This window comes from Myxocyprinus asiaticus, chromosome 4 (assembly GCF_019703515.2).
Source record: "Myxocyprinus asiaticus isolate MX2 ecotype Aquarium Trade chromosome 4, UBuf_Myxa_2, whole genome shotgun sequence".
In the NCBI taxonomy this organism is placed as follows: Eukaryota; Metazoa; Chordata; class Actinopteri; order Cypriniformes; family Catostomidae; genus Myxocyprinus; species Myxocyprinus asiaticus.
Window position 1 is genome coordinate 8,108,605 of NC_059347.1, and position 26,632 is coordinate 8,135,236.

Sequence of the window (26,632 nt, forward strand, 5' to 3'; positions counted from 1 at the left end):
GGGTCGTTGTCCTGTTGTAAGATGAACCTTTGCCCCAGTCTGAGGTCCAGAGCGCTCTGGAGCAGGTTTTCATCAAGGATGTCTCTGTACATTGCTGCATTCATCTTCCCCTCGATCCTGACTAGTCTTCCAGTTCCTGCTGCTGAAAAACATCCCCACAGCATGATGCTGCCACCACCATGCTTCACTCTAGGGATGGTATTGGCCAGGTGATGAGCGGTGCCTGGTTTCCTCCAGACATGACGCTTGCCATTCAGGCCAAAGAGTTCAATCTTTGTTTCTCATGGTCTGAGAGTCCTTCAGGTGCCTTTTGGCAAACTCCAGGCGGGCTGTCATGTGCCTTTTACTGAGGAGTGGCTTCCGTCTGGCCACTCTACCATACAGGCCTGATTGGTGGAGTGCTGCAGAGATGATTGTTCTTCTGGAAGGTTCTCCTCTCTCCACAGAGAAATGCTGGAGCTCTGTCAGAGTGACCATCAGGTTCTTGGTCACCTCCCTGACTAAGGCCCTTCTCCCCCTATCGCTCAGTTTGGCCAGGCGGCCAGCTCTAGGAAGAGTCCTGGTGGTTCCAAACTTCTTCCATTTACGGATGATGGAGGCCACTGTGCTCATTGGGACCTTCAATGCTGCAGAAATGTTTCTGTACCCTTCCCCAGATCTGTGCCTCGATACAATCCTGTCTCGGAGGTCTACAGACAATTCCTTAGACTTCATGGCTTGGTTTGTGCTCTGACATGCACTGTTAACTGTGGGACCTTATATAGACAGGTGTGTGCCTTTCCAAATTATGTCCAATCAACTGAATTTACCACAGGTGGACTCCAATTAAGTTGTAGAAACATCTCAAGGATGATCTGTGGAAACAGGATGCACCTGAGCTCAATTTTGAGTGTCATGGCAAAGGCTGTGAATACTTATGTACATGTGATTTTTTTTTCGTTTTTTATTTTTAATAAATTTGCAAAGATTTCAAACAAACTTCTTTCACATTGTCATTATGGGGTATTGTTTGTAGAATTTTGAGGAAAATAATGAATTTAATCCATTTTGGAATAAGGCTGTAACATAACAAAATGTGGAAAAAGTGAAGCGCTGTGAATACTTTCCGGATGCACTGTATACACATAAGATACGTCCTGGGGCGTAACAATATGAACCATATATACTGTGGCAACTTTTATTAAAATGTGTCCAAAGTCACCACAAGACGCAAAGACATTGTGATTTCCCTTTACTTCAGGGTCCTGTGGAAAAGTTAAATCAAATAAGTAGAAAAAATGAATGCCCATTTCTTGCAAGAGACCTCCTTCACTATCTAAACCCTCAATATGAACCATATTTACTGTGGCAATTTTTATTAAAATGCATCCACAGTCAATACAATGCGTAAAATCGTTGAGGTTTTTCTCAAATTCAGATACCTGTGGAAAGGTGAATTTAAATAAGTAGAAAAAAGGGATACCAATTTCTTTCAAGGGACATTCCAAGCTATCTACACTCTCAATATGAAACATATTTGCTTTAGCAATTTGAGTAAGATGCGCCCAAAATCACCTCAAGGCACAAAGACGTGATTTCCTTCAAATTCAAAGACCTGTGGAAAGATGAAAATATTAATGCCCATTTCTTGTAAGGGACCTCCCACACTATCTTAACCCTCAATATGAAGCATATTTACTGTCAAATTGTAGTCAAATGTGTCTAAATTCACCGAAAGGCACAAAGACGTTGGGATTTTTCATAAAGAGACCTGTGGAAAGGTGAATGCAAATAAGTACAAAGTACTTTTCTTGCAAGAGATCTTCATTACTATCTAAAATGTCTTTGTGCCTTATAATAATTTTAGATGCATCCTACTACCAAATGCCACAGTGAGGAAGTTTCATATTGAGGTTTTAGATAGTGTGGGAGGTCCCTTTCAAGAAATGGGAATTCATTTTTTCTACTTATTTAAATTGACCTTTCCACAGGTCTCTAAAATTGAGAAAAATCACAACATCTTTGTGCCTTGTGGTGAATTTGGCTGCATTTTACTACAAATTGCCACAGTAAATATGCTTCATATTGAGGGTTTAGATTGTATGGATGGTCTCTTGTTAGAAATGGCCATTCATTTTTTCTACTTAATTTAATTCACATTTCTACAGTTCTCTGTATTTGACGTTTGCACCTTTTGTTAAATTTAGAAGCGTCTTACTTCCAATTGCCACAGAAATGGCCATACATTTTTTCTACTTATTTTAATTCAGCTTTTCTCAGTACTCTGTATTTAACATCTGTGCCTTTTAAATTCGGAAGCATCTTACTTTTATACTTGTTCAAATAATTTGAGCCTTGTGTGACTTTGGTGCATCATCAAATTGATAAATGTATATAGGCTTCATTTTCATGGTTCAGATAGTGTGGGAGGTCCCTTGAAGGAAACGTGCATTCATTTTCACTACTTATTAGAAATAACCATTTACAGGTCTCTAAAATTGAGAATATTTACAATTGGGTCATTTTCAAAAAAAAATTACATTCCAACATTGAACATGTTAAACTTTTTTTATTCAGTTCAGTTTTCACCCATAAGAGCAGAGAATATACATATATATTTTAACATCTTGAGATAATTTTTAATCATAAAGGACAACATGTCTGTTCTTCTTTATTAGGGCCCAAGCACTGAAAGTGCGGAGGCCCTATTGTTCTTCTAAGGATTATTATTCTTATTTATTTTTTTATCCCCTTTTCTCCCAATTTGGAATGCCCAATTCCCACTACTTAGTAGGTCCTCGTGGTGGCGTGGTTACTCACCTCAATCCGGGTGGCGAGTCTCGGTTGCCTCCGCTTTTGAGATTGTCAATCCACGCATGTTTTCACGTTGTTCGTCGTGCATGACACCGCGGAGACTCTGCATGTGGAGGCTCATTCTACTCTCCACGATCCACGCACAACTTACTAGGCGCCCCAGTGAGAGCGAGAACCACTAATCGCGACCACAAGGAGTTTACCCCATGTGACTCTACCCTCCCTAGCAACCGGGCCAATTTGGTTGCTTAGAAGACCTGGCTGGAGTCACTCAGCACACCCTGGATTCCAACTCGCGACTCCAGGGGTGCTAGTCAGCATCAATACTCGCTGAGCTACCCAGGCCCCTATTATTATTATTATTTAGGGCCCAAGCACTGAAAGTGCGGAGACCCTATTGTTCTTCTAAGGATTATTATTAGGGCCCAAGCACTGAAAGTGCAGAGACCCTTTTGTTCTTCTAAAGATTATTAGGGCCCAAGCACTGAAAGTGCGGAGACCCTATTGTTCTTCTAAGGATTATTAGGGCCCAAGCACTGAAAGTGCGGAGGCCCTATTTTTCTCATCAAGCCAGACAACTTTCATAATTATAGCTATTAGCTCAGCCCAACAGGAAGTTGGCTTTTTATATATATATATATATATATATATATATATATATATATATATATATTGCAGTCTCTGAATTGTTTTATTTTAGACTTTTATATACTCCTCCTATGGGATTTATGAGACTGTCACCACATTTAGACAACATTATGTCAACACATTGAAGATGCTAAATTGTGAACAGATTTTTTATATATATATCGAATGGTGTTGCCATGGCGAGGCATTAAAGGCATTAGAGGCAAAAAAATGGCAAACAGGAAGTGTCTCGTGTCTTCTGTGTGCAATGTGTGATTTAGATCAAAATTGAGTCACGAATGTGACTATAATGTGACTATTTATGGTCATAGCGCCAATGCCTGGCAGCAGGAAGTGTGGCTCTTACAACAGACTTTAAAATAGTCCTTGTATATTTATCCAAATTGCTTCAAAATTGTTTCGAATAATGTCAAATGCCAAATGCATGGGTCCACCTTGCATTGTTTTCCAAAAGGAAATGGACCCATGGTGCTTGGGCCCATCATCGCTGCTTGCAGCTATATTTGTATTTATTTTGTTTCACAAATTAAGCAAGAGTTGTAACACCAGTGACGATAACACCAGTGATAAATTCTCTTAAAAGATTAATGATCTAAGATGTTAATAGCATCACAAAACACACACCACTGATCTGACGTAAATAAATCATACCATGGTATAACACTTTTCAATAAAAATCTTTCACATGAACATTAAACAATGTAACACCAATTACATATTTACATTAACCATGTGAAACATTTAGTTAAAATGTAAATTAATTTCAACATGGTGGGATAATCACTGTTTGCAAATTTGAGCAGCCGCTTCTTCCTCTGAACTTTGATCTTGTAAGTTCATTTCTACAACTTTTTGAATTTTAAAAATAAACGTTTTTAACATTGATAACACCAATGATATGAAATCAAGGGACAACATTTTTATTGACTTAAAGCACGTCTTTCTGTTCCTCCTGCAAGTTACCGTAATTCTATTAATAAAATATATTTTATTTGCGGCTGGCTTGACCGCAGTGTTTATTTGTTATGTTTTTGACCTTGTGCTTGAGCGTAACATCATCCGTGTGCAGCACTGGCACAAGCGCACTTTGATCAGAGTAGAAGAAATGTGATTAAAGTGTTTACATGCCTGTATAAAGCGATTAAAATAGGAGTACTCCATCTATCTTACTGCGATTATCATTACTCTGATTATTAGCATAACTGCAATAAAATAATCACAGTATTCTGTTTACATGAGCAACAGTTTAATCGCAGCATTGCCTTAATCGCATTGTAATCACATTATGAGGGTGCATGTAAACATAGCCAATGTAAGCTATTAGAATATAATTATGACATTGACCTTTTAAAATGGTATCACCGGAATTGCGATTGAGTCAGTGTCTTTTAATAATATCGCCCGAATAGGTATCGCCTGAATTGCGAGGGTGTTTTCATTTATTGTAAACTTAGTTAGAGATGCAGTTACCTCTCCCATGAATCGAAACAAGCCAATTACACCCAAGATAAAAGCTTGATCTCGGCTTTATCTATCTATCTATTTGTCTGTCTGCCGTCCGTTCGTCTCTGTATCCCGCTTTCTGTCTATGAGGTATTTGCTGACAAATTGCGATTCCCTGTCTACCCAGGTATCACATGTACATCTCTGAGATGTCTGTTTTAGATATTTTCATCTGGAGAGAATCACAATCTAAGTAACATCTGCTAAACATCTTAAAAAGATCAGATTTACAAACATTCTAAATCATAAACATCTCAAAGGCATCTGCTGAATGTCTTATTGACATCCGAGACATACTTATTGACATACATCTTATAGACGTGTTGCACATGAGCAAACAACGTAAAAAATACGTCTTCCAGATGTAAACACACACCAAGTAGGTCTGGGTGATGTACATGTGCTATCAGGATACTAATCAGCATAAAACGTGATGTCATCCATAGCAACAAGGTCAACTCCGTCTTACTCTTATATTAAGTTTTCCTTAGTAAAAATTGCTCTTAGCAGTTTTGTGAATAGCTTATAAGCAAAAACTCTTAACTAGGAACTCTTTGGAGAACTCCAAATCTTTAAAAATCTTTGTGAATACGGGCCATGTTGTTCATATTTCCTTTTATAAAGTAGACACCTTAGGACATTAACAGTTGTGCATTCCATATAAAGCAATTACAATACACAAAGAATAATTAAGGTAAACTTGTAAGATTCTTTTATTATTCATTTTTTAGTTGTGGATCATTGTCAGGTAAGAACTTACAAGTGGTCAAAATGGGAATAACACCATGTCCTAACCAGGCACGATGCAATGTTTCCATTTACAATGGTAGTAGAATGCTGAGCAACCAAACAAAAATCACAGCCTTTCAGAAAATATTTTATGTTTAATAGAGCAATGTGGAGTGGGATTTTGGAATAATGAGATTTCATTGTGGTACTACACATTGCGATAAGACAAACAGAACCCCAGCAACCAAAATTTCTTGTCACGGCTGGTTAGGTTGAAAATTCCAATTATAGGTGCATTCACTGTGCCAGGAATTACAACGCTGGAGGTTTTTAAGTCAACTACAGTATCCAACTGTATCATGAAGCAGATCACGTGACCGGCACTGCCTGCTCTCTCATTGGAAGTCTTCTACTTCACGCCTTTGCTCAGCTGCATAAAGTTAAACTTGGTTCAACTTTATCGCATCAGCAACAGTCATTGCCACTTATGTCGGTTATCAAATGAAACTCGCTCACCATCACTGAATGACTTCCAGTTGCTTTTCCGCTGAAAACCACTGTCAGAGTGAATAGACCTTAACATGTAAGTGAGAGGATTTAGCATTTTTCGCTTTATCATTTTTCACCTGGTTAACAAATTGAGGGTACCTCAAAAAACTAAAATAAAATATAAGGCACTGCCACCCACATTATATGTATTTAACTATAAAGTAAGTCTTGTCCTAGAATTATCTATCACATTTCTTTTGTTAAAAATCTCCAAACAATAAAATTGACAAACAAGGAAACAAAAAACCTTCAGGATGCAAGAAAAATGAAAATATAGAAATTAATATCATGATAGAAAAAGTGGGGAAAATGTCAAAAAAAAAAAAAAAAAAAAAAAAAATGGCAGTACCCAAAGCAGTATTTCCAAATTCTTTGGCTTTTCAGCAGGCACAGTGTGAAATAATCTAAAATCCAGCACAACTTTCTAAAAATTACAGACTTTTAAAGGCCATTACATCAATTTTCCATTACATTGTGCATTATAAAGAACAACTGAATCAGCTGAATTCTCTTGCAAATACATACCCTTCAAATATATAACCTACAAATGGATATATACACATCTAAAAAACAACAACAACAAAAAAAAAAAACAGATATGTGCACACATAAACATATCACTCATAAAGCACTGTAGGTGCAGGTATGGAACTGCAATATGTACATAGAAATTCAGGCGCATTAAATATTTTTCCTAAAAATGCTTACCGTACAAAACATTGTTGCATGTTATTGCACCAAGAAGTTTCTGTAAAAATTGTTCTCCCTTGCTGTTACTTCAACATTCTTGATTTAAAACCATTCTACAACAAACCATAACAAAATGTAAGATTAAAAATGGTTGTTGTTGGTCGAGGAATACATCAGTGGGATGGGAAATTCCAAGGTTCCTCTGAATCTGATCCAAGAACAGCAGCAGAAAATGAATTGCATACCGCCAAGTGATACACTGGCTCCCATAAACAGCCCTTTACAACACCTTGGACTCCATAGATCATCCACTGAGTAGCCACCTCTAGGGAAGCAAGTAAATCAGGTCTCCATTGGGGTGCTACATTCTGGGGTAGAAGATGGATTGGGATTGCTTTCAAACCCAATTTGGGTCATTTCTGGGGTGTTGTCCTGCAGATGAGGGGGTTGGTAGTGGTTGTACTGTGCGTTGGGGTGTCTGTAGAGACCTTGCCTGCTTTGGTGTTGGTTGTAGTTCAATTGAGAACCATCTCCAACAAACTGGTCAGAACCAAAATTTGGATTGTACCAAGTGTACCTTGCTCTACCCTGCTTGCGCTGCCCTTGGATCGCCCCAACATCCTTACGCTCAACGCTCCCAGCCTGCTCATTGGTCAAATAACCATCAAATGGGTTCCGTCCTCTGTTTCGTGATCGCTGCCTGTTGCCTCTGTTACCATAGCCCCTGTTGCCATGATTGCGCCGTTGTTGGTAATGATTGTTGGGCCATTGGCCCTTGTTTGGAGAAGGCGAAGACTCGAAAGTGTGAACCAAATCAGTATTGGAGGATATTTGACCAGTTGCATCCTTTAAACTTTCACCACCGCCTTGGTTTGTGGACGGGCCCCAGAAAAATCCCCTATGTTGGGGGTTATTCTTAAAGGGGAACTGTAGCCTTCTCTCTTGAGGAGGCAAGAACCGTCCAGTGCCAGGCAGGAAAGGCCCACTGGGGTAGCGAGGGGGTTGAGAATTGAAAGATGGATTTGGAAAGCGACCCGACGCGGAGCTGGATGGGTTGTTCTGAGAGTGTCCTGATGGAGGGGTGTAAAGGGGATTGTTTGGCTGATTAGCGGTTCCTTTGCGACGTTTAGGGTCGTGGAACTTCTCTGGGTACTGCCAGCGGTGGCGACCACGTCGATACCCTGAATCCTCATCACGTCTGTTGCCTTGTGCTGTCGGGTCATCACCTCTGGCCCCATCCAACCCAATGTCATCAACTTCTTCCTGAAATAAAAATGAGATATTCTTTGAGAAATCCCCAACTCGTCTTAAAGTGCACCAAGTAATTTTTTTTGGTTATGTCTCGCTTGCCGAACACGTAATGGCATGGATGCAGAATCACACAAAAGCCAATGTAGAACTATCCTATTCATAGGTATATTTGCCACCATGAGTAAATAATTCTGCAACCTAATGCGGCCAAGTTCCTGCAACCAAGTTTTCAGCTAGTCTCAGAGTCAGAGCTAGACTTTTGACAATCGAAAACTTTGCAACTTATTCTTGCCAAGAACCGCCCACTTAGGAAGGGTCTGTCTGACTGACATGTAAATGGCTAACTTCCTGCAGAGTTTAGCTCTAACCCTAATCAAACACACCTGAACCAGCTAATCCAGATGTTCAGGATTACTTGAAAATTACTGGCAGGACTGTTGGAGCAGGACTGGAACTAAACTCAGCAGGAAGGTAACCCTGCAGGAGCAGGGTCGGTTACCCCTGTTTTAGGGGCAAGTTTATCTAAAACAATCACAATAATATATAAATAATTAAATCTAGTCTTCATTGTATCAACATGGAACTTTATCCCTATTCTGATGGGATTCGTTTTATATGGGGACGTGGGGTAATGAAATAATTACCAGAGCTTCTCCGTGATTTTAATCCTGTGCGAATCGGTCATATCTGTAATTTTTCCAGACTTTTATGGACTGCAAGGGTAAATATTACCCAGTCTTAAGTTTTAAGTAAGGAGGCACTCCTGGATGCTGTTTTTTTCCCCATTGTACCTGAAGTTCATTGTGTGGAGAAGCAGAGCTCAAAGCTGCAATATGAAAACATCAAGAAAACGCAAACTACTAATTTATTCTAGCATATGCATAACCCTATACATAAAAGACCCATAATGCTAATATATAGTAATATAATTTTCGCAAAAGTACGCATGGGGCAGATTGAACTTGATGCGTAAATGACGAAGACACGCCAATCTCTGCAATTTCTACTGTCTATAGAAATTTCAGAGATGGGTGTCTTAATCTTACCTAGAGTTACCTAAAGTTGCCCTGCTTACCCTGTGCAAACTGAGAGTAAACATTACAGACACCCACAGTAACAATCACTTTACAAACATAAGTCTGGAAAATGAATTCTGCCCGAATAGGGCTTTTGTTTCCAGGTGGACTGGCACATCCCGACTCCGTTAAAGCAGCCAATCAGATTGAAAATGCAAATTTTCAGCTGTCGCTTGCCAGTTTCGTATGTAAAACAAAGTATGAAAAAAAGTATTACCTGCACTCCTACAGGAAATATTTTCTCCATCTTCACCATGCGATCCCTCAGCGATCGGATCTCCTCGTCCTTCATGTTATTCTGCAGCTTCACCTCCTGCAGTATATCAGTCAGCTTATCAATATGAGCCTTCAGTTCACCCATATCTGTCTTTCCTTCCTCACTCCCTGCTACTCCTCCTCCAGCTGAGGCTGTCATTCTCTCCTCCCTGTCTCCCTCCTCCTCTCCAATGCCCACTGTCTCACACACACCCTTCGCTACACTTTTCCAGCTCTCTCTCTCCTGAGGGTCTTTTTGGCCATATGTACGGCAAAGCTCCTTCATCCTGACAATGGCCAAAGCCTCAATCTCCTGGGGTGTGTGCCGGAAATCTCCAAGGGCCACCTTAGAAGGACAAAAGACGATACGTACATGTTAATGTTTGTATACATGTCCTCAAGCTAGCCACTTGAGTGAGTGCCTCAGAAAAGTGAAAAAATTTGCTTCTTGGATTTGTTAATTTGGAACAGATGTTTCTCCTTAAAAACAATGTTTCTATCCCTTATATTATTTTGAGCCCTATTCCATAGCATGGTTGGACAATTTATGAGCCACAATAACAGTGGTAGTGGTATTGTAATGTAGTTGATAGTACATCAAGGTTAGCTTTACAACTCAAGGTTACCCAGGTCTGCTAAGTATTGCAGAGACAGACTTTTGTCTATCCGCATGGAGTCTGGTAGTGCTGCAACAACTAATCGCTAAAATCGATAATAATCGATAATGAAAATCATCGACAGCTAATTTGATTATTGAGTAGTTGAATGTGCGGCGAGCACGGAAAGGTCCGTCAGTGACGTCACTTTACAGCCTAGTGAAAAATGCATTTGCATGATGAAACTCGTTTGAAAAATGACAAACTGAAGCGGAAAAACCATGAACCAAGTTGCCCAGTGCATGAGTGCACTTCTTTGAACACTTCAAAGATCATAATGAGCATGCAATTTAATGTGCACCGGTTGCTGCGTCAAGTGTGTTGACAGAGCTATTGTGCTGTTTGATGTATTTAAGAGTTGTTTCTCTCCAGTGCATGACTTACATTTTACTGCCATTTTCTGTTTTACAATCTATACATGTTATGAATTCAAAATCAGGTGCGTATTTCCATTTTGCAAAACTGTTTGTCTTTAAAACAAGCATCTCCATTAAACTTCATTGAGCAAGCAAGCGCACACATCCACGACAATCAAACAATCGCAGTGGAGAAAGGGAGTGCACTCATTTTGATTAAACAGTGCTCTGCGGATTAAGGGGTAATTCACCCAAAAATGAAAATTCTCTCATCATTTACTCATCCTCATGCCATCCCAGATGTGTATGTTCTTCTTTCTTCTGCAGAACACAAATTAAGATTTTTAGAAGAATATTTCAGCTCTGTTGGTCCTCACAATGCAAGTGAATTTTGACCAGAACTCAGAAGGTTCAAAAAGGACATAAAGGAAGCATAAAAATAATCCATTCTACTCTAGTGGTTAAATCCATATTTTCTGAAGTGATATGATAGGTGTGGGTGAGAAACAGATCAATATTTAAGTCATTTTTTACTATCAATCTCCACCTTTGACCAGCCCCAACCAGTATGTGGCTGAATGTGAAAGTGAAAGACACTTCAACACCAGAATGGGGAAGTGAAAGTGAAAGGGTAGATTTACAGTTAAAACAGGACTTAAATATTTATTTGTTTCTCACCAAGACCTATCATATTGCTTCAGAAGATATGGATTTAACCACTGGAGTCATATGGATTACTTTATGCTGCCTTTATGTCCTTTTTTTTCTGGTCACCATTTACTTGCTTTGTGAGGACAAACATAGCTGAAATATTTTTCAAAAATCTTAATTTGTGTTCAGCAGAAGAAAGAAAGTCATACACATCTGGGATGGAATGTAGGTAAATGATGAGAGAATTTTCATTTTTGGGTGTACTATCCCTTTAAGTATTTGTGCAACATCATACCGCAATTTCAGTTTCAGTGTAATCAGTTGTGCAGCTTTCATGGGTATCATGCTGATTTCTCAGAGGTCAAAGTGTGCAGTTTTTAAAGTGCGGTTTTACTCGATTTCTCCTCATCATGTAAGCGCATGTAATACAATGAGCAACGATGCAACTTTTCAGCACAAGAGTGAATCTGCACTGCGTTTACAGATTAATGTACTATATGAAACCGTATATGATGCTGAGTATAATGTATAATAATCCTGATATTTGATAATACCAAATGTTATCATAATTTTACTGGATAAGCATTCACTACCATTAAAAATGTATTTTTGAAAAGAATAGTTTAGAAACATGTAATGAGTGACAATACTATTTTAAAAAATTACATTTGAAGTATTTTAAATTAATTATTTGTAATCAATGACAGTGCACAGGCATATTTATCTAACATAATTATGTATTTTTCAGATAGGCAAAATTAAGAATACTTCTATTTTGGTGTCACCGCTGCCCTCTGCTGGGCTGATTTTTAGTCCAATCCATTCAAATGAATCATTTTGCACTTTAATGAACAGCACATTTTGTCATGTTTTAGAAATAAAGGAAAGGAGCTGTTTTGCATATTAAAAATGTAAACTTAACTTTTATGATTTAGGCTTTATTTAAAGTTTATATTAAATTCCTTGCACCCTTTATCATTTCTTTTGTTTAAAAATCACATTTTAATGAAATACAAGATTTTTTTTTTTTTTATCTGATTAATTGAAGAAATAATCAAAGATTAATCGATTATCAAAATAATCATTAGTTGCAGCCCTAAAGTCTGATCCATAAAAACCTGTTCACCCAGATATAACGTAAAGCCAACCAATCCGACTGGAGCTTGTTGGTTTGAGAAAGCACATGCCCTTTTTGTTTGCAATCATACGGTCATTGCACAGTCTTTGGGCAGTCATTTATTTAATTTCCCATTTCTGATTTAATGTACACATAAACATAGTGCGATACCTCATAGCAGATCTCTTTAACAGCCTGAGTGCGAAGCTCTTCTAAGCTCAGTCTGTGTTTGGACTCGAGGGAGGCGGGTACGCGGCGGCGCTGAGGGATCTGATACACACGAACCGGCTCTCTCCTCTTCCCACTGCTAGGCAAACCACACTTCTTTACTATAGACTGCATCTGTAAACAAAGTATAGAATTATTACTTTTTGTCCAAGTGTAGTTCTGATGTTTCTGACAACCCTGCAATATGAAGACTTCAATATACTGTAAAAAAAAAAAAAAAAAAATTAAACAAAAATCAAATAAGGATCTACACTTTGATTGGAGTCCACCTGTGGCACATTCAATTGATTGGACATGATTTGGAAAGGCACACACCTATCTATATAAGATCTCACAGCTGAAAATGCATATCAGAGCAAAAACCAAGCCATGAGGTCAAAGGAACTGCCTGCAGAGCTCAGTGATAGGATTATGTCGAGGCACAGATCTGGGGAAGGATACAAAAAAATGTTCGGCTGCATTGAAGGTTCCCAAGAGCACAGTGGCCTCCATAATTCTTAAATAGAAGAAGTTTGGAACAATCAGGACTCTTCCTAGAGCTGGCCACCCTGCCAAACTGAGCAATCAGGGGAGAAGGGCCTTGGTAAGAGCGGTGACCAAGAACCCGATGGTCACTCTGGTTGAGTTTCAGAAATCATGTGTGGAGATGGGAGAAACTTGCAGAAGGACAACCATCACTGCAACACTCCACCGATCTGGGCTTTATTGCAGAGTGGCCAGACGGAAGTCTCTCCTCAGTGCAAGACATAAAAAAGCACCTAAAGGACTCTCAGACTGTGAGGAACAAGATTCTCTGGTCTGATGAAACAAAGATTGAACTGTTTGGCCTCAATTCCAAGCGTCATGTCTGGAGGAAACCAGGTACTGCTCATCACCTGCACAATACCATCCCAACAGTGAAGCATGGTGATGATAGCATCATGCTGTGGGGGTGTTTTTCAGGGGCAGGGACTGGGGGACTGGTCAGGGTTGAAGGAAAACTGCAGCAAAATACAGAGACATCCTTAATGAAAACCTGGTCCAGAACGCTCAGGACCTCAGACTGGACTGAAGGTTAATCTTCCAACAGGACAATGACCCTAAGAACACAGCCAAGACAACGCAAGTGTGGCTTAGGGACAACTCTGTGAATGTCCTTGAGTGGCCCAGCCAGAGCCCGGACTTGAACCCAATCGAACATCTCTGGAGAGACCTAAAAATGGCTGTCCACTGATGGTTCCCATCCAACCTGAGAGTTTGAGAGGATCTGCAGAGAAAAATGGAACAAAATCCCCAAATCCAGGTGTGCAAAGCTTGTCGCATCATATCCAAAAAAATGTGAGGCTGTAATCGCTGCCAAAGGTGCTTGAAGTACTGAGTTAAGAGTCTGAATACTTATGTCAATGTGACATTTCAGTTTTTTATTTTTAATAAATTTGCAAAGTTATCAAAAATCTGTTTTTTGCTTTGTCATTGTGGGGTATGGAATTGTGAAACACTGAGTTTAAATGTATTTGGCTAAGGTGTATGTAAACTTCAAACTTCAACAGTATACACTAAATTTTAAATCCGATGATTTCAACACGCTTCAAAAAAGTTGAGACGGGGCAATTTTGGAATAACGACGAGTTGAAATAACAAGGTGATGTGAATCAGGCGATGTTGAACAGGAGAGGCAATCATGTTATGGGATATAAGGAGCCTCCAAAAACTCCCAGTCCTTCAAGAGCAAGGATGGGTCAACGCTCCCCAATTTTCCAACAGATGCTTTAGCAAATAATCCAGCGCTTTGAGAACAATGTTCTCTTTTGGCCAGGTCACCCTCTACAGTGCACAATATTGTTAAACCTCCTATGGTATTCAATAATGTTTGATCGAAATAAATTTAATCTGAGCAGTACAAGACTTGGTGCCTTTTCCTCCATTTGCCATCTGAACATAAAAAAAGGGCTGGGTTCGATAAGTCTAAGTGGTCGTAAAAAAAAAAGCGACACCTTGGTATTCACGGTCAAAATTGACCGACCACTGAAAATGAATGGGAAAGACCAAAACAAAAACAAAACAAAAAAATGCATTTTTATTTGATCTGTCAAATATAATCAAGAAATCAGCCACTATGCAGAAAGAAGGACAGAAATTACAGGGTGAGACTCTAAAACATCCTTAGTGCAAAACATACACACCCACTCACACACACATTTACACACCCACAAAACTGAATTGGTGAGACTATAACACACTTTTTACATTTGTCAAAAAACAAAAACAAATCAGTCACAATGCTAAACACAAACACTCAGAAATGAAGGGGTGAGACGATAACACACACACACACACACACACACACACACACACACACACACACACACAGAACCAGGCCATCAATAAGTGGAGCTCTACAGCCATCTTTTGGTCATTGTTGGCATTACAATCATCTGCTGTTTTCCAGCTTATGACCGCAAACTGACACTCACTCTCTCACTCACTCACTCACTCACATTTTCAAAATTAATTTTTAATACTGAAAGTTTGAAATTGCAAAATGTTTACTCTGATTCTTCTGTTTGATATGCTAATTGAATTCAGAATTTTGCAGTTCATTTCTGTTTCTTGCTGTTCATTTTCTTGACATTATTATGCATTTACTTAGAGTTATTACATTTTTATGTTTGAAATACATTATTGGTAGAAAAATGCTTATTCTGTGTCTTCTCTTTGTAACACCATGGTCAGGTTCATTTGCAAGCATAATGACATCAACTGCAAAAAATTTCAAATAAATTTTAAAATGCTAAACTTTGATAAATAATAGTTTGATAATGTCTTAATATATATATCCAAATGCATATCTTGTGATAAAATATAAAATTAGGTTACAACAAGCCATCAGACTACACAGTAGGTGGCTACAACCATCTACTGGCTGTGACTGGCATGGCCTGGTTTTCAAGTCATGTTATTTATATTTCGTTCACCAGATGGCAGCAATCTGCCTCCAATTTATGCCACATTCTCATATTTTCTTCATGTTTCAACATATAGAAGTGTAGGTTCTGAATTTTTTTTTTTTTTTTTAATTGCTTATTCGTAAATGCAAATTAATGGTAAAATTGATAAATTTACATGTAAATTAGATCAAAATAGCGTAACACCCCAAAAGAAATTCATCATTTTATTGTTCTTACTATGATACGAAGAAATGGTATCATCATCATAAAAAAAAAAAGGGTAACACATCTGACCCTTCCGGTCAAAAATGACAGCAAATGCCAAAGGGAGGTACCATTTTTCAATTCCATAGGAGGGTTAAAAGATTAATCCGGTCAAATCTTGGTGTGTAAATATCAAGGCCAAAAACCACTTCTGAATGCGCATGATCTCCGATCCCGCATCCTGCGTCTGTCATGGATATCATGACATGGGCTTGGGAATACTCCAGTGAACCTTTGTCAGCCAACACCATTCGCTGCTGCATCCACAGATGCAAGTTAAGACTTTACTGTGCAAAGAAGAAGCCATACATCAACACTGTCCAGAAGCGCTGCCAACTTCTCTGGGCTCGTCTCATCTGAGATGGAAGTAGAACAGTGGAATCGTGTTTTGTGTCAGATGAGTCCACATTTCAAGTAGTTTTTGGAAAAAAACATCTGCCGTGTTCTCTGGGCCAAACAGGAAAAGGACCATACAAGCTGTTAACAGCGTTAGGTCCAAAAGCCAGTGTCTGTCATGGTATGGGGGTGTGTCAGTGCCCATGGCATGGGTAAATTTCACATCTGTGAGAGCCCCATTAATGCAGAAAGATATGTACAAATTTTGGTGCAACATATGCTGCCAGCCAGATGCTGTCTTTTCCAGGGACATCCATGCATTTTCCAGTAGGACAATGGCAAACCACACACTGCCCGGATTTCAAGTGCATGGCTACATAAGCAGAGTGTGTGGGTGCTAGATTGGGCTGCCTGCAGTCCTGACCTTTCTCCAGTCAATAATGTGTGGCATATTATAACGCCCAAAATACGGCAATGAAGACCCCGTACAATTGTGCAGGTGAAGACCTACATAATGGATGAATGGGGGAAAATTCTGATAGCAAAACTTAACAGACTTCTGTCTTCAGTACCCAAACCCTTATGTTATTAGAAGAAATAGTGATCTAAATAAAAAATTAACTTTTAAGTGCAATTATAAATATTAATTTTTATAAATATTATAAATTATAAATATATTTTGTCCCAAATGTTGCCCATAAATATAACTGTTCTGATCTGTTACCACACATGGGTGGCATTTGTAATGCCAAAATTGCCTGAGTAAGAACATCTTAAGTGCCTTTTTTTTTTATTTCACTCAGAAACAGACAAATGGCGAGTAAAACACACACACACAAATCATACTGATTCTCATATTTTAAATCATTAAGTTTTCTTTTATAAATGTAAGCAACATTGTCAAAATGGTACAAGCTTACCCTACTCAAAGACCCCGTTTACACCTGGTATTAAGATGCGTTTTGGGTGATTTGATAATATGTGGCCAGTGCTAAATACAGGTCTAAACGGGGTCTAAAACGTTTTGTGATCGGATCACAAAAACCACATACGAATGTGGTCAAAAACACGTGACTACTTTGCAATTGATGTGTAAATGCTAATCCATCCTGAATGCGTCCCGGCAGCAATGAAGCGCCACCCCTCACCTGTCAATCAACCGCTGCATTAAAACAAGAGTTTATACTTGTCAGTTCTGAGCGGCTTTAACAGGAAATAACCGTCCGATCGTAAAAGAGTATACATACACAAACATGAGAACTTCACGGATCCCTTCAGTGTGTTTGATATCAACGCAGATGAGAACCACGAACATCTGAAGCTCCTTTAATACAGGTAATCCACTAAAACAATATATAAATCTACTTGAAATGTTGCGTTTGTGATTTGATTAAATTTTTGCTGCATCTGGGAGAAACAGCGTGCTGTTTTTTTTGCGCTTTCTTTGTTTTTTATGACTTTGTTGCACTTTGATGTCATGCCGTAACACACTGATATAGTGATTGATGTATGTCGTCATGAAACGGAGACCCTCCCCTCCAAATCCGATCACACAAGTGGTCACAGGAGATGCATTTAAGCGACCAGGTGTAAACAGCGATGAGTCTCGCCTGACCACATGTGATCGGATCGCCTGAGACATATCTTAATACCAGGTGTAAATGGGTCAGCGGTCAGCGAGTAAACACACTTGCTCTGCCATGCTGATAATTTGTCCGAGTAACAGTAGCATTTGCCGTTTGATGTTTCTCAAATGCAACAGAAAATGGCAGTGCATGATCAAAAAAAGAGAGAGGGTTGAACAAATTTTACTGATTACAAAAAGTCACAAAATGCGACCATTTAGCACCCCCGATGTGGCTTTGCTGCTGTTGGAATGAAAAGCTGCATCACAGCCACAAACTTTGCTGTTTTCCGTCAGCTGTGCATGAGAACCATCACAGAAGGCAACATTCTGTCAAACTTTTAATGTTAAAGAGGTGTGTTAAAGCATGTGTGTGTGTGTGTGTGTCTGACCTTGTTGGCTGGTAATTTCTCTCTGAGAGAAGAGATGAGTCTCCAGCTCTCCTCGCAGGAGCGTTTATCTGAGTCATCACCACTGTCCGAGTCTGCATACTAGATACAGATGGACAGAAAAAGAGGTTTTGCATAACGTGTGTACAGTATATAGTGAACAATTTGCAGGGTTTTCCTCAGTACAAAATGCTCTTCTCTGATTGACCTCTTTTGCTACTGCATTACAATGAAGGTTTCATCCAACATTTTACCGTCAATGAAGCTTGCATAAATTGTGATGTGGCAAATAAAGTGATTTGACTTGATTTGAGTGTAAATGTGTGTGAATTAAGTTGTGTGTTCTCTAACCAGTCTCTGTTGTTCCAGTAGCTGGTCGGCCTCCTCCTTCTCTTTTCGATACTGATTCTCCAGATCCTGCAGTCTAAGACAGAGAGAGAGTTAAAAGTGTGAGAGATAACATCAGTACGGGAATCTCTACTGGAAATCCACACAAAACCATCTTCTGAATCTGACTGAAGCTGGATTTACATGGATTCTGGCTGGTCATTTATTATGATCAGCTGGTCCTAGCTAGTCTAGATGGTTGATTGGGCTGAGACAGACCTGATAGACCACCTTGGACCAGCAACAAATCAGCTACTATATTCCAGAAATCTTTTTGACAACCTTAAGCTGGTATGACCTGGGTTTTGCAGCAGACACACATAAGCAGTTGTTCACCTCTTCTCCATCTCTTTCTTTATGTCAATGCCTTGTTTCTCCAGCAGTTCTCTCTGTGCATAGCTCCAGTCCACTGGCTCCACTTGCTGTTCCTGAGTGGCACTGCGCTCTCTCTCTAACCGTGCCTGCTCAGGATGATTGAATCTGAATACATGGTTCTTCCCCATCACTATACGGTTACCTAAGAAACCATAGCACAGAGGTGCATTGTAGGAAGTTTGATACAAGATACTATGGAAAGGATTTAAAGGGCTAAATTTGAATGGTATACAACCATACTGCTAAAACTGGCAGAGAAAAAAAATTACCTTGTTTGAGTACGACACCATCAGTAATTAGTTTGCCATTGACGTATGTTTCGGCCCCAACTAACGGCTCAAGAGTCACAACCACTGAAGACAGACAGACATTTATTAATTGAGGATGTAGTACTCTCACCTCTATTTAACATTTTAATACATTTGAAGGTGAAGTGTGTAAGTTCTATGGCATAACAGTCATTCCGAGCACTCTCTGAATGACTCTTTTGAGGAGGTTCTTTAAAATCTATAGCGCGAAACACACATTACAACCAGTGTAATTTGGTTCCTGAATGAATGACTCTTACGAGCTGGTTCTTTTGAAACTATAGCATAAAACACACAGCATAACTAGTGTAGTTTGATTCCTGAATAAATGACTCTTATGAGGTGGTTCTTTTTACTCTACAGCGCGAAACACAAAGCACAACCAGTGTAGTTTGATTCCTGAACGAATGACTCTTAAGAGCTGGTTCTTTTGAATCTATAGCACAAAGCACAGAGCACGACCAGTGTAGTCCGATTCCTAAACTAATAACTCTTATGAGGCAGTTCTTTTGAATCTCTAGCGTGAAACACAATGCAAGAAGTGTCGTCCGATTTCCGAACTAATGACTCTTTTGAGCTGGTTCTTTTGAATCTAAAGAGTGAAACACAGCGCAAGCAATGCCATCCGATTCCCAAATGAATGATTCTTTTGAGGCGGTTCTTTTAATCTATAGGGCAAAACACACAGCACAACCAGTGTAGTTTGATTTCCGAATGAATGACACTTATGAGCTAGTTCTTTTGGATCTATAGCGCAAAACACACAGCATGACCAGTTTAGTCTGATTCCCAAACAAATGACACTTATAAGGCAGTTCTTTTAGATATATAGCGGGAAACACAGCACAACCAGTGTAGTTCGATTCCCAAACAAATTCCTCTTATGAGCTGGTTCTTTTGAATCTCTAGTGCAAAACACACTGCACGACCATTGTAGTCGGATTCCCAAACAAATGACTCTTATGAGGCAGTTTTGAATCTATAGCGCGAAACATAGCGTAGCGTTTATTTTCACATTTTGTTATATTGAAACAAAGTGTAGCATAGTGTAGTTTAGTAACCAGTGTAGTTCGATTCCTGAACAAATTACACTTCTGAGCTGGTTCTTTTGAATCTCTAATGCAAAACACACAACACAACTAGTGTAGTCCGATTCCAGAACGAATGACTCTTATGAGTCGGTTCTTTTAAAACTATAACGCAAAAATTTTTTTTTTTTTTTTTTTTGTGAATCAAGAACACGTCAGTCGGAGAAGTTACCTGGATGTTATTCACTGACCTGAAAGTTATGACCTCCGTAATTTCAAACTTCTGATGAAACCAGAACTTTTACTGTGTCCTGTAATGTTGTACTTAAGGTTTGTGAGACTTAAATCAGGCAGTGCAGGTACTGACTTGTTGTTCATATATAAATGTTATTAAAGATACACATAAGTCTGTTTTAATCAGTAAAATTTTATAAAATAAATAAATGAATGAAATATGTTAGCCCTTTTTTTTTATTTAATATACAGTATAGTTATAGAAGCACAAATTATTGGATTGCATATACATTCGAAGTCAGAAGTTTACATACACTTAGGTTGAAGTCATTAAAACTAATTTTTTAACCACTCCACAAATTTCATATTAGCAAACTATAGTTTTGGCAAGTCATTTAGGACATCTACTTTGTGCATGACACAAGTAATTTTTCCAACAAATTGTTTACAGATTGTTTCACTTTTAATTGACTATATCACAATTCAAGTGGGTCAGAAGTTTACATACAATAAGTTAACTGTGTCTTTAAGCAGCTTGGAATATTCCAGAAAATTATGTCAAGCCTTTAGGCAATTAGCCAATTAGCTTCTGTTAGGTTAATTGGAGTCAATTGGAGGTGTACCTGTGGATGTATTTTAAGGCCTACGTTTAAACTTAATGCCTCTTTGCTTGACATCATGGAAAAATCCAAAGAAATCAGCCAAGACCTCAGAAAAAAAAAATTGTGGACCTCCACAAGTCTGGCTTATCCTTGGGAGCAATTTCCAAATGCCTGAAGGTACCACGTGCATCTATACAAACAATAGTACGCAAGTATAAACACCATGGGACCACACAGCCATCATACCCCTCAGGAAGGAGACGCATTCTGTCTCCTAGAGATGAACGTAGTTTGGTGCGAAAAGTGCAAATCAATCACAGAACAACAGCAAAGGACCTTGTGAAGATGCTGGAGGAAACAGATAGACAAGTATCTATATCCACAGTAAAATGAGTCCTATATCAACATAACTTGAAAGGCTGCTCAGCAAGGAAGAAGCCACTGCTCCAAAACCACCATAAAAAAAGCCAGACTACAGTTTGCAAGTGCACACTGGGACAAAGATCTTACATTTTGGAGAACTGTCCTCTGGTCTGATGAAACAAAATGGCCATAATGAACATCGTTATGTTTGGAGGAAAAAGGATGAGGCTTGCAAGCCGAAGAACACCATCCCAACCGTGAAGCATGGGGGTGGCAATATCATGTTGTGGGGGTACTTTGCTGCAGGAGGGACTGGTGCACTTCACAAAATAGATGGCATCATGAGGAAGGAAAATTATCTGGATATATTGAAGCAACATCTCAAGACATCAGCCAGGATGTTAAAGCTCGGTCGCAAATGGGACAAATGGGAAAATTTGTGGGCAGAACTGAAAAAGCATGTGCGAGCAAGGAGGCCTTGCTGAATACAAACCTGAATCAATTACACCAGTTCTGTCTGGAGGAATGGGCCAAAATTTCAGCAACTTATTGTGAGAAGCTTGTGGAAGGCTACCCAAAATGTTTGACCCAAGTTAAACAATTTAAAGGCAATGCTACCAAATACTAACCCACTGAGAATGTGATGAGAGAAATAAAAGCTGAAATAAATCATTCTCTACTATTATTCTGACATTTCACATTCTTAAAATAAAGTAGTGATCCTAACTGACCTAACATAGGGAATGTTTTCTACGATTAAATGTCAGGAATTGTGAAAAACTGAGTTTAAATGTATTTGGCTAAGGTGTATGTAAACTTGAACTGACTTCAACTGTATACCTCAATTTTTTTATTTTTTTTTATTTGTATGGCTTTTTCAAAACAATGTATTTGTTATATCTCCTCTGTTGATATTGGAAATGATCACATTAGTTGGCAACAGACTGCTGTGGGCAGTAAATGCAATAAAGAATGCATTTTTCCAAATATATCTTCCTTAAAAGTAAGAATCATTAAAGGAACCATTATGATACCGGAATCGAAACAGAAATTGGACTCGGAACTGGAATCCGGTTAAATTCCTTACGATTCCCATCCCAACCTATAAGTGAATGTATGCTTTGAGCTGTGTATATCTGTGAATGTTATAAATGTCATGTGTGCACTCTCACCCTCATTATTCTCATTGACTTCACTGCAGAAGACACAATGCAGCTCCTTTATAAACTGACCGCTCAAACGAATATCTACATCCTCCTGACCAACCCTGCAAGACACAAACACAAAGTCAAGAGATACACAATACAGTATGTACATAGAAACAAATCACTACATCCCAAACAACTCAATTACCTGGTCACTCCATCTTTAATGTAATAGATCAGACACTCTGACATAAGAGGATCCTCGTTCAGATTTACCAGGTGTGGCGTCTGGAAAACAAAAACACACGTTCAGACAGCCAAAACATCATAGATCTGCTAGAGAACACTTAGTGTGCAAGAACATTGAATATGTGTAGAAATGACGGTATGTGTGTGTTAAACAGACTCACTCTTTTGGGTGAGAAAACACCCACAGTTCCTCCGTCCTCTTTTACGGACACACCCATCTCAGCCAGCAGTGACTCCCTAATGTATCACACACAGAAAGAGACAAGAATGTGTCTGTGTAGCACAGTGTCCTAAGCAGATGTGACGCAACAAAGCAACAAGTTGTTAAAGCCATCTCATCCATGTTTCTAGCATCAGTTTTTGTCCTAACCAGCCGAAATCGCAACAAGTGACAGGACATTTTGTCATCGTTTGGTTTCTATAAAAGTAAAGTTACCGCTTACAAACACACGCTTGGCGGCGACACTTCCAGATTCTTTCAGCAATACAGAAAATAATTGCTTTCAGTGGGCGCTTTGTTCAAAAGGAGCTAAAAATACCAGAAAAGTAGAGTTAGACCGATATATTGGTTTTACAGATTTATCGATGCCGATAGCTTTTTGGATCGGTTATCAGCAAAAATCTATGCCAATAGCTTTTTTCCTCTGTGGGTGGTGCTGAAAGATTCTAAAGTTAGAATGGCTTGGTTCTACAGTATAATAGTGGCCTGTAGAGGTGAAATACAAATAATCACGTGGGGATTTGCTGTCTCTAAATCTTTTATCATTGACTATATTAATCCATATTTTTATCCTCACTTCAATGAATATTTTGTTATCAGAAAATCAAGAGTTATAAATTGAAGTGAGGGCATACACCGATCAGCCACTACATTAAAACCAGCTGCCTAATATTGTGTAGGTCCACCACATGCCGCCAAAACAGCGCCAACCCGCATCTCAGAATAGCATTCTAAGAAGCTATTCTTCTCACCACCATTGTACAGAGCGGTTATCTGAGTTACCGTAGACTTTGTCAGTTTGAACCAATCTGGCCATTCTCTGTTTACCTCAGTTTCATCCCAGATGTGTATGACTTTCTTTCTTCTGCAGAACACAAACGAAGGCTTTTAGAAGAAGATTTCAGCTCTGTAGGTCCATACAATGCAAGTGAATGGTGACCAGAACTTTGAAGGTCCAAAAATGGCATAATTGAGGTATAATATACATTTTGATCAGTTTTGTTTCTCACCCCCACCTCTTATATCACTTCAGAAGACATGGATTTAACCACTGGAGTCGTATTGATTACTTTTATACTGTCTTTTGGACCTTCAAAGTTCTGGTAACCATTCACTTGCATTGAATGGACCAACAGAGCTGAAATATTCTTCTCAACATATTAGTTTGTGTTTTACAGAAGAAAGAAAGTCATACACAACTGGGATGGCATGAAGGTGAGTAAATGATGAGAGAATTAAAACTTTTGGGTGAACTATCCCTTTAATGAGTGTATGACATATTGACAGAATATTGGTCTTGGCAGACTAGATCTGCTATGCTGCTGCTGCTGCTGAGCAAGTACAAAGACTTGCTACTGCTAGAACATACACAGAAATGCTGAGTTAAGCATGCGAACATGCTGCTGCTTCTGCACAATTAGAAAAAACACAAGACATGCTGCTGCATAATTAGACATGCATACAATCCCAGTGTAGCAGATGGAGCTGGGGAGGAGGATGGTTTCAGAGAAAACTATTTGCTTACTTGCATACTGAGCAAATATAAATGTTAGGCAAAGAGAGTGTACGCAAGTTGATTGGGTACCTGAAAACACGTCAAAGGACCTATCAGCTTACACCATGTGAGCCTTTTGGCTTTACATATCACTTGTGACTGAGCTGATTGGCTAACAGATAAAAAGTTCAAAGTAGTTTGTGCCATTCAGAGTTTCATCTGCAAAATCCACCATCGGTCGACCTCTACCCAAAAGTGCTATTTGTGGAATTTAAACACCGCATTTCCAAAGATTATTGGAGATTTGGCTTGTTTAGATTTCCATCTGGGCCAGTAAATCAGGAAAAACTCAGGATTTGACATAAATGAAAATATTTTACAGATCACCTTCATTGTTATAGCGGCTGCTCTAATGAGATCTATATTGCCCCGTAGCTGCTGTTGGTTGTGTATTCATCAACCTGTTACATATCAGGCAAAATCCTACAGGCCTACTGAGTCAAGTTAACAAAACTGGTTTTATTGATTGTTCAAAAAGATCCAACATAAGTTTCTTCACTACAAATCATAGATATCCCTTTATAACAAAGTTTATCAACATATACATTATTAGATTGATATAATTCTTAACAGATTATTAAAACTGCAAACCTGGCCATTTCCCCCATTTAAGGTTGCTGTTCTAAAGAACCCAAATGCACGGTTGCCTGTGGTGTGACGACAGTAATTATTAGTAATCATAATCCACCTACAATAAGCTCATGGGTCCAAAATGGCCAGTGAATGGTTAGTGAGCATCTGTGACATGCTGTCTGAGACTGACTATACTACTATACACTATACTACTATAGTGTAAACATTTTTGATCGTGGAAACACTCTGTGTGTGTGCTCTCACCTCTCCTGTCGTATTGACTCTGTTTTCCTGAGTTTCTCCTCCCATGTTTCATTTAGCTCGGCAATGATCTTCTCTGTTTCCTGTTCGAGACACAGTAACAATGCCAGACACGTAAATTTTCTCCATAAGCTTTCAAATATTTTGTCTGTGTTTACACAGCAAGTCACCATGCAGTTTCAAAGTAGCTTCCCCAACACTACTGTCCTGATACATGATTTGTGCACTTTACTGTTAGTCACTTTGGTAAGTCTGTGATGTAATGTGTACCTTGAGTCTCTCCACTGCCTCCTCTTCACTGATGAGCTCAGTGGGGCTGGTGGGCGTCACACCCTCCATTGATGCATCAGAAATATTCTGTACATATGGGAGCGAGGGCTGATTATGTTCACCTGATGCCATGACTAAAGCTGGGCGGCCTGTTTCAGACCCTGGGGGAGACAAAATATTGTGTGAGTGATTGACTTAATGACATTGATTGCAATATGGCCAGCCTACAGTTCATCACAACAGTTCATCACAACAGTTAAAGACCCCATGAAATCAAAATGGGCGTATTGTGACTTGTCCTTGTCTGTTAACTTTGAGGCCACCTATGCTGATCAGCCACAACATTAAAACCACCTGCCTAATATTGTGAAAGTCCCCCTCATGTCGCCAAAACAGAAGAATCCAGGAGATCAGCAGTTAAAGAAATACTCAAACCAGCCTGTCTGGCACCAACAATCATGCCACGGTCTAAATCACTCAGATCACATTTTTTCCCCATTCTGGTGGTTGATGTGAACATTAACTGATGCTCCTGACCCGTATCTGATGTTTTTATACACTGTACTGCTGCCACACGATTGGCTGATTCGATAATCGCATGGATGATTGTTGGAGCCAGATGGGCTGGTTTGAGTATTTCTGTAACTGCTGATCTCCTGAATTTTTCACATATAAAAGTCTCTGGAATTTACTCCAAATGGTGCCAAAAACAACAATCATCCAGTAAGGGGCAGTTCTGTGGATGGAAATGCCTTGTTGATGAAAGAGGCCAACAGAGATTGACCAGACTGGTTCGAACTGACAAAGTCTGCAATAACTCAGATAACTCTGTACAATTGTGGCGAGAAGAATATCATCTGGTTGGTGCCGTTTTGGCGGTACAAGGGGGACCTACACAATATTAGGCAGGTGGATTTAATGTTGTGGCCGATGGGTGTATATGCTAACATACTCCTAAAAGTTAACCAAATTAACTTTTAGCAGTTACACACATCAACAATTTATAGCCTTAAGTCTTTT

The 26,632-nt window shown here is 39.1% G+C and overlaps 1 protein-coding gene across 1 annotated transcript in view; it reads right to left on the bottom strand.

The window, feature by feature from the left end:
* Positions 1–5,643: 5,643 nt before the first annotated feature.
* The window catches only part of kif1c (kinesin family member 1C), a 79,456-nt gene continuing 58,467 nt past the window's right edge, over positions 5,644–26,632 (bottom strand). The window contains exons 13-24 of the mRNA XM_051691860.1: positions 25,613–25,773; positions 25,346–25,425; positions 22,895–22,970; positions 22,693–22,772; positions 22,512–22,606; positions 19,074–19,157; positions 18,766–18,946; positions 18,394–18,466; positions 18,046–18,144; positions 12,446–12,616; positions 9,457–9,840; positions 5,644–8,175 (exon numbers count right to left, since the gene is read on the bottom strand). Coding sequence (XP_051547820.1) covers positions 7,255–8,175; positions 9,457–9,840; positions 12,446–12,616; positions 18,046–18,144; positions 18,394–18,466; positions 18,766–18,946; positions 19,074–19,157; positions 22,512–22,606; positions 22,693–22,772; positions 22,895–22,970; positions 25,346–25,425; positions 25,613–25,773 — 2,405 coding nt within the window. The 3' untranslated portion in view covers positions 5,644–7,254. The remainder of the gene's footprint in view (positions 8,176–9,456; positions 9,841–12,445; positions 12,617–18,045; positions 18,145–18,393; positions 18,467–18,765; positions 18,947–19,073; positions 19,158–22,511; positions 22,607–22,692; positions 22,773–22,894; positions 22,971–25,345; positions 25,426–25,612; positions 25,774–26,632) is intronic.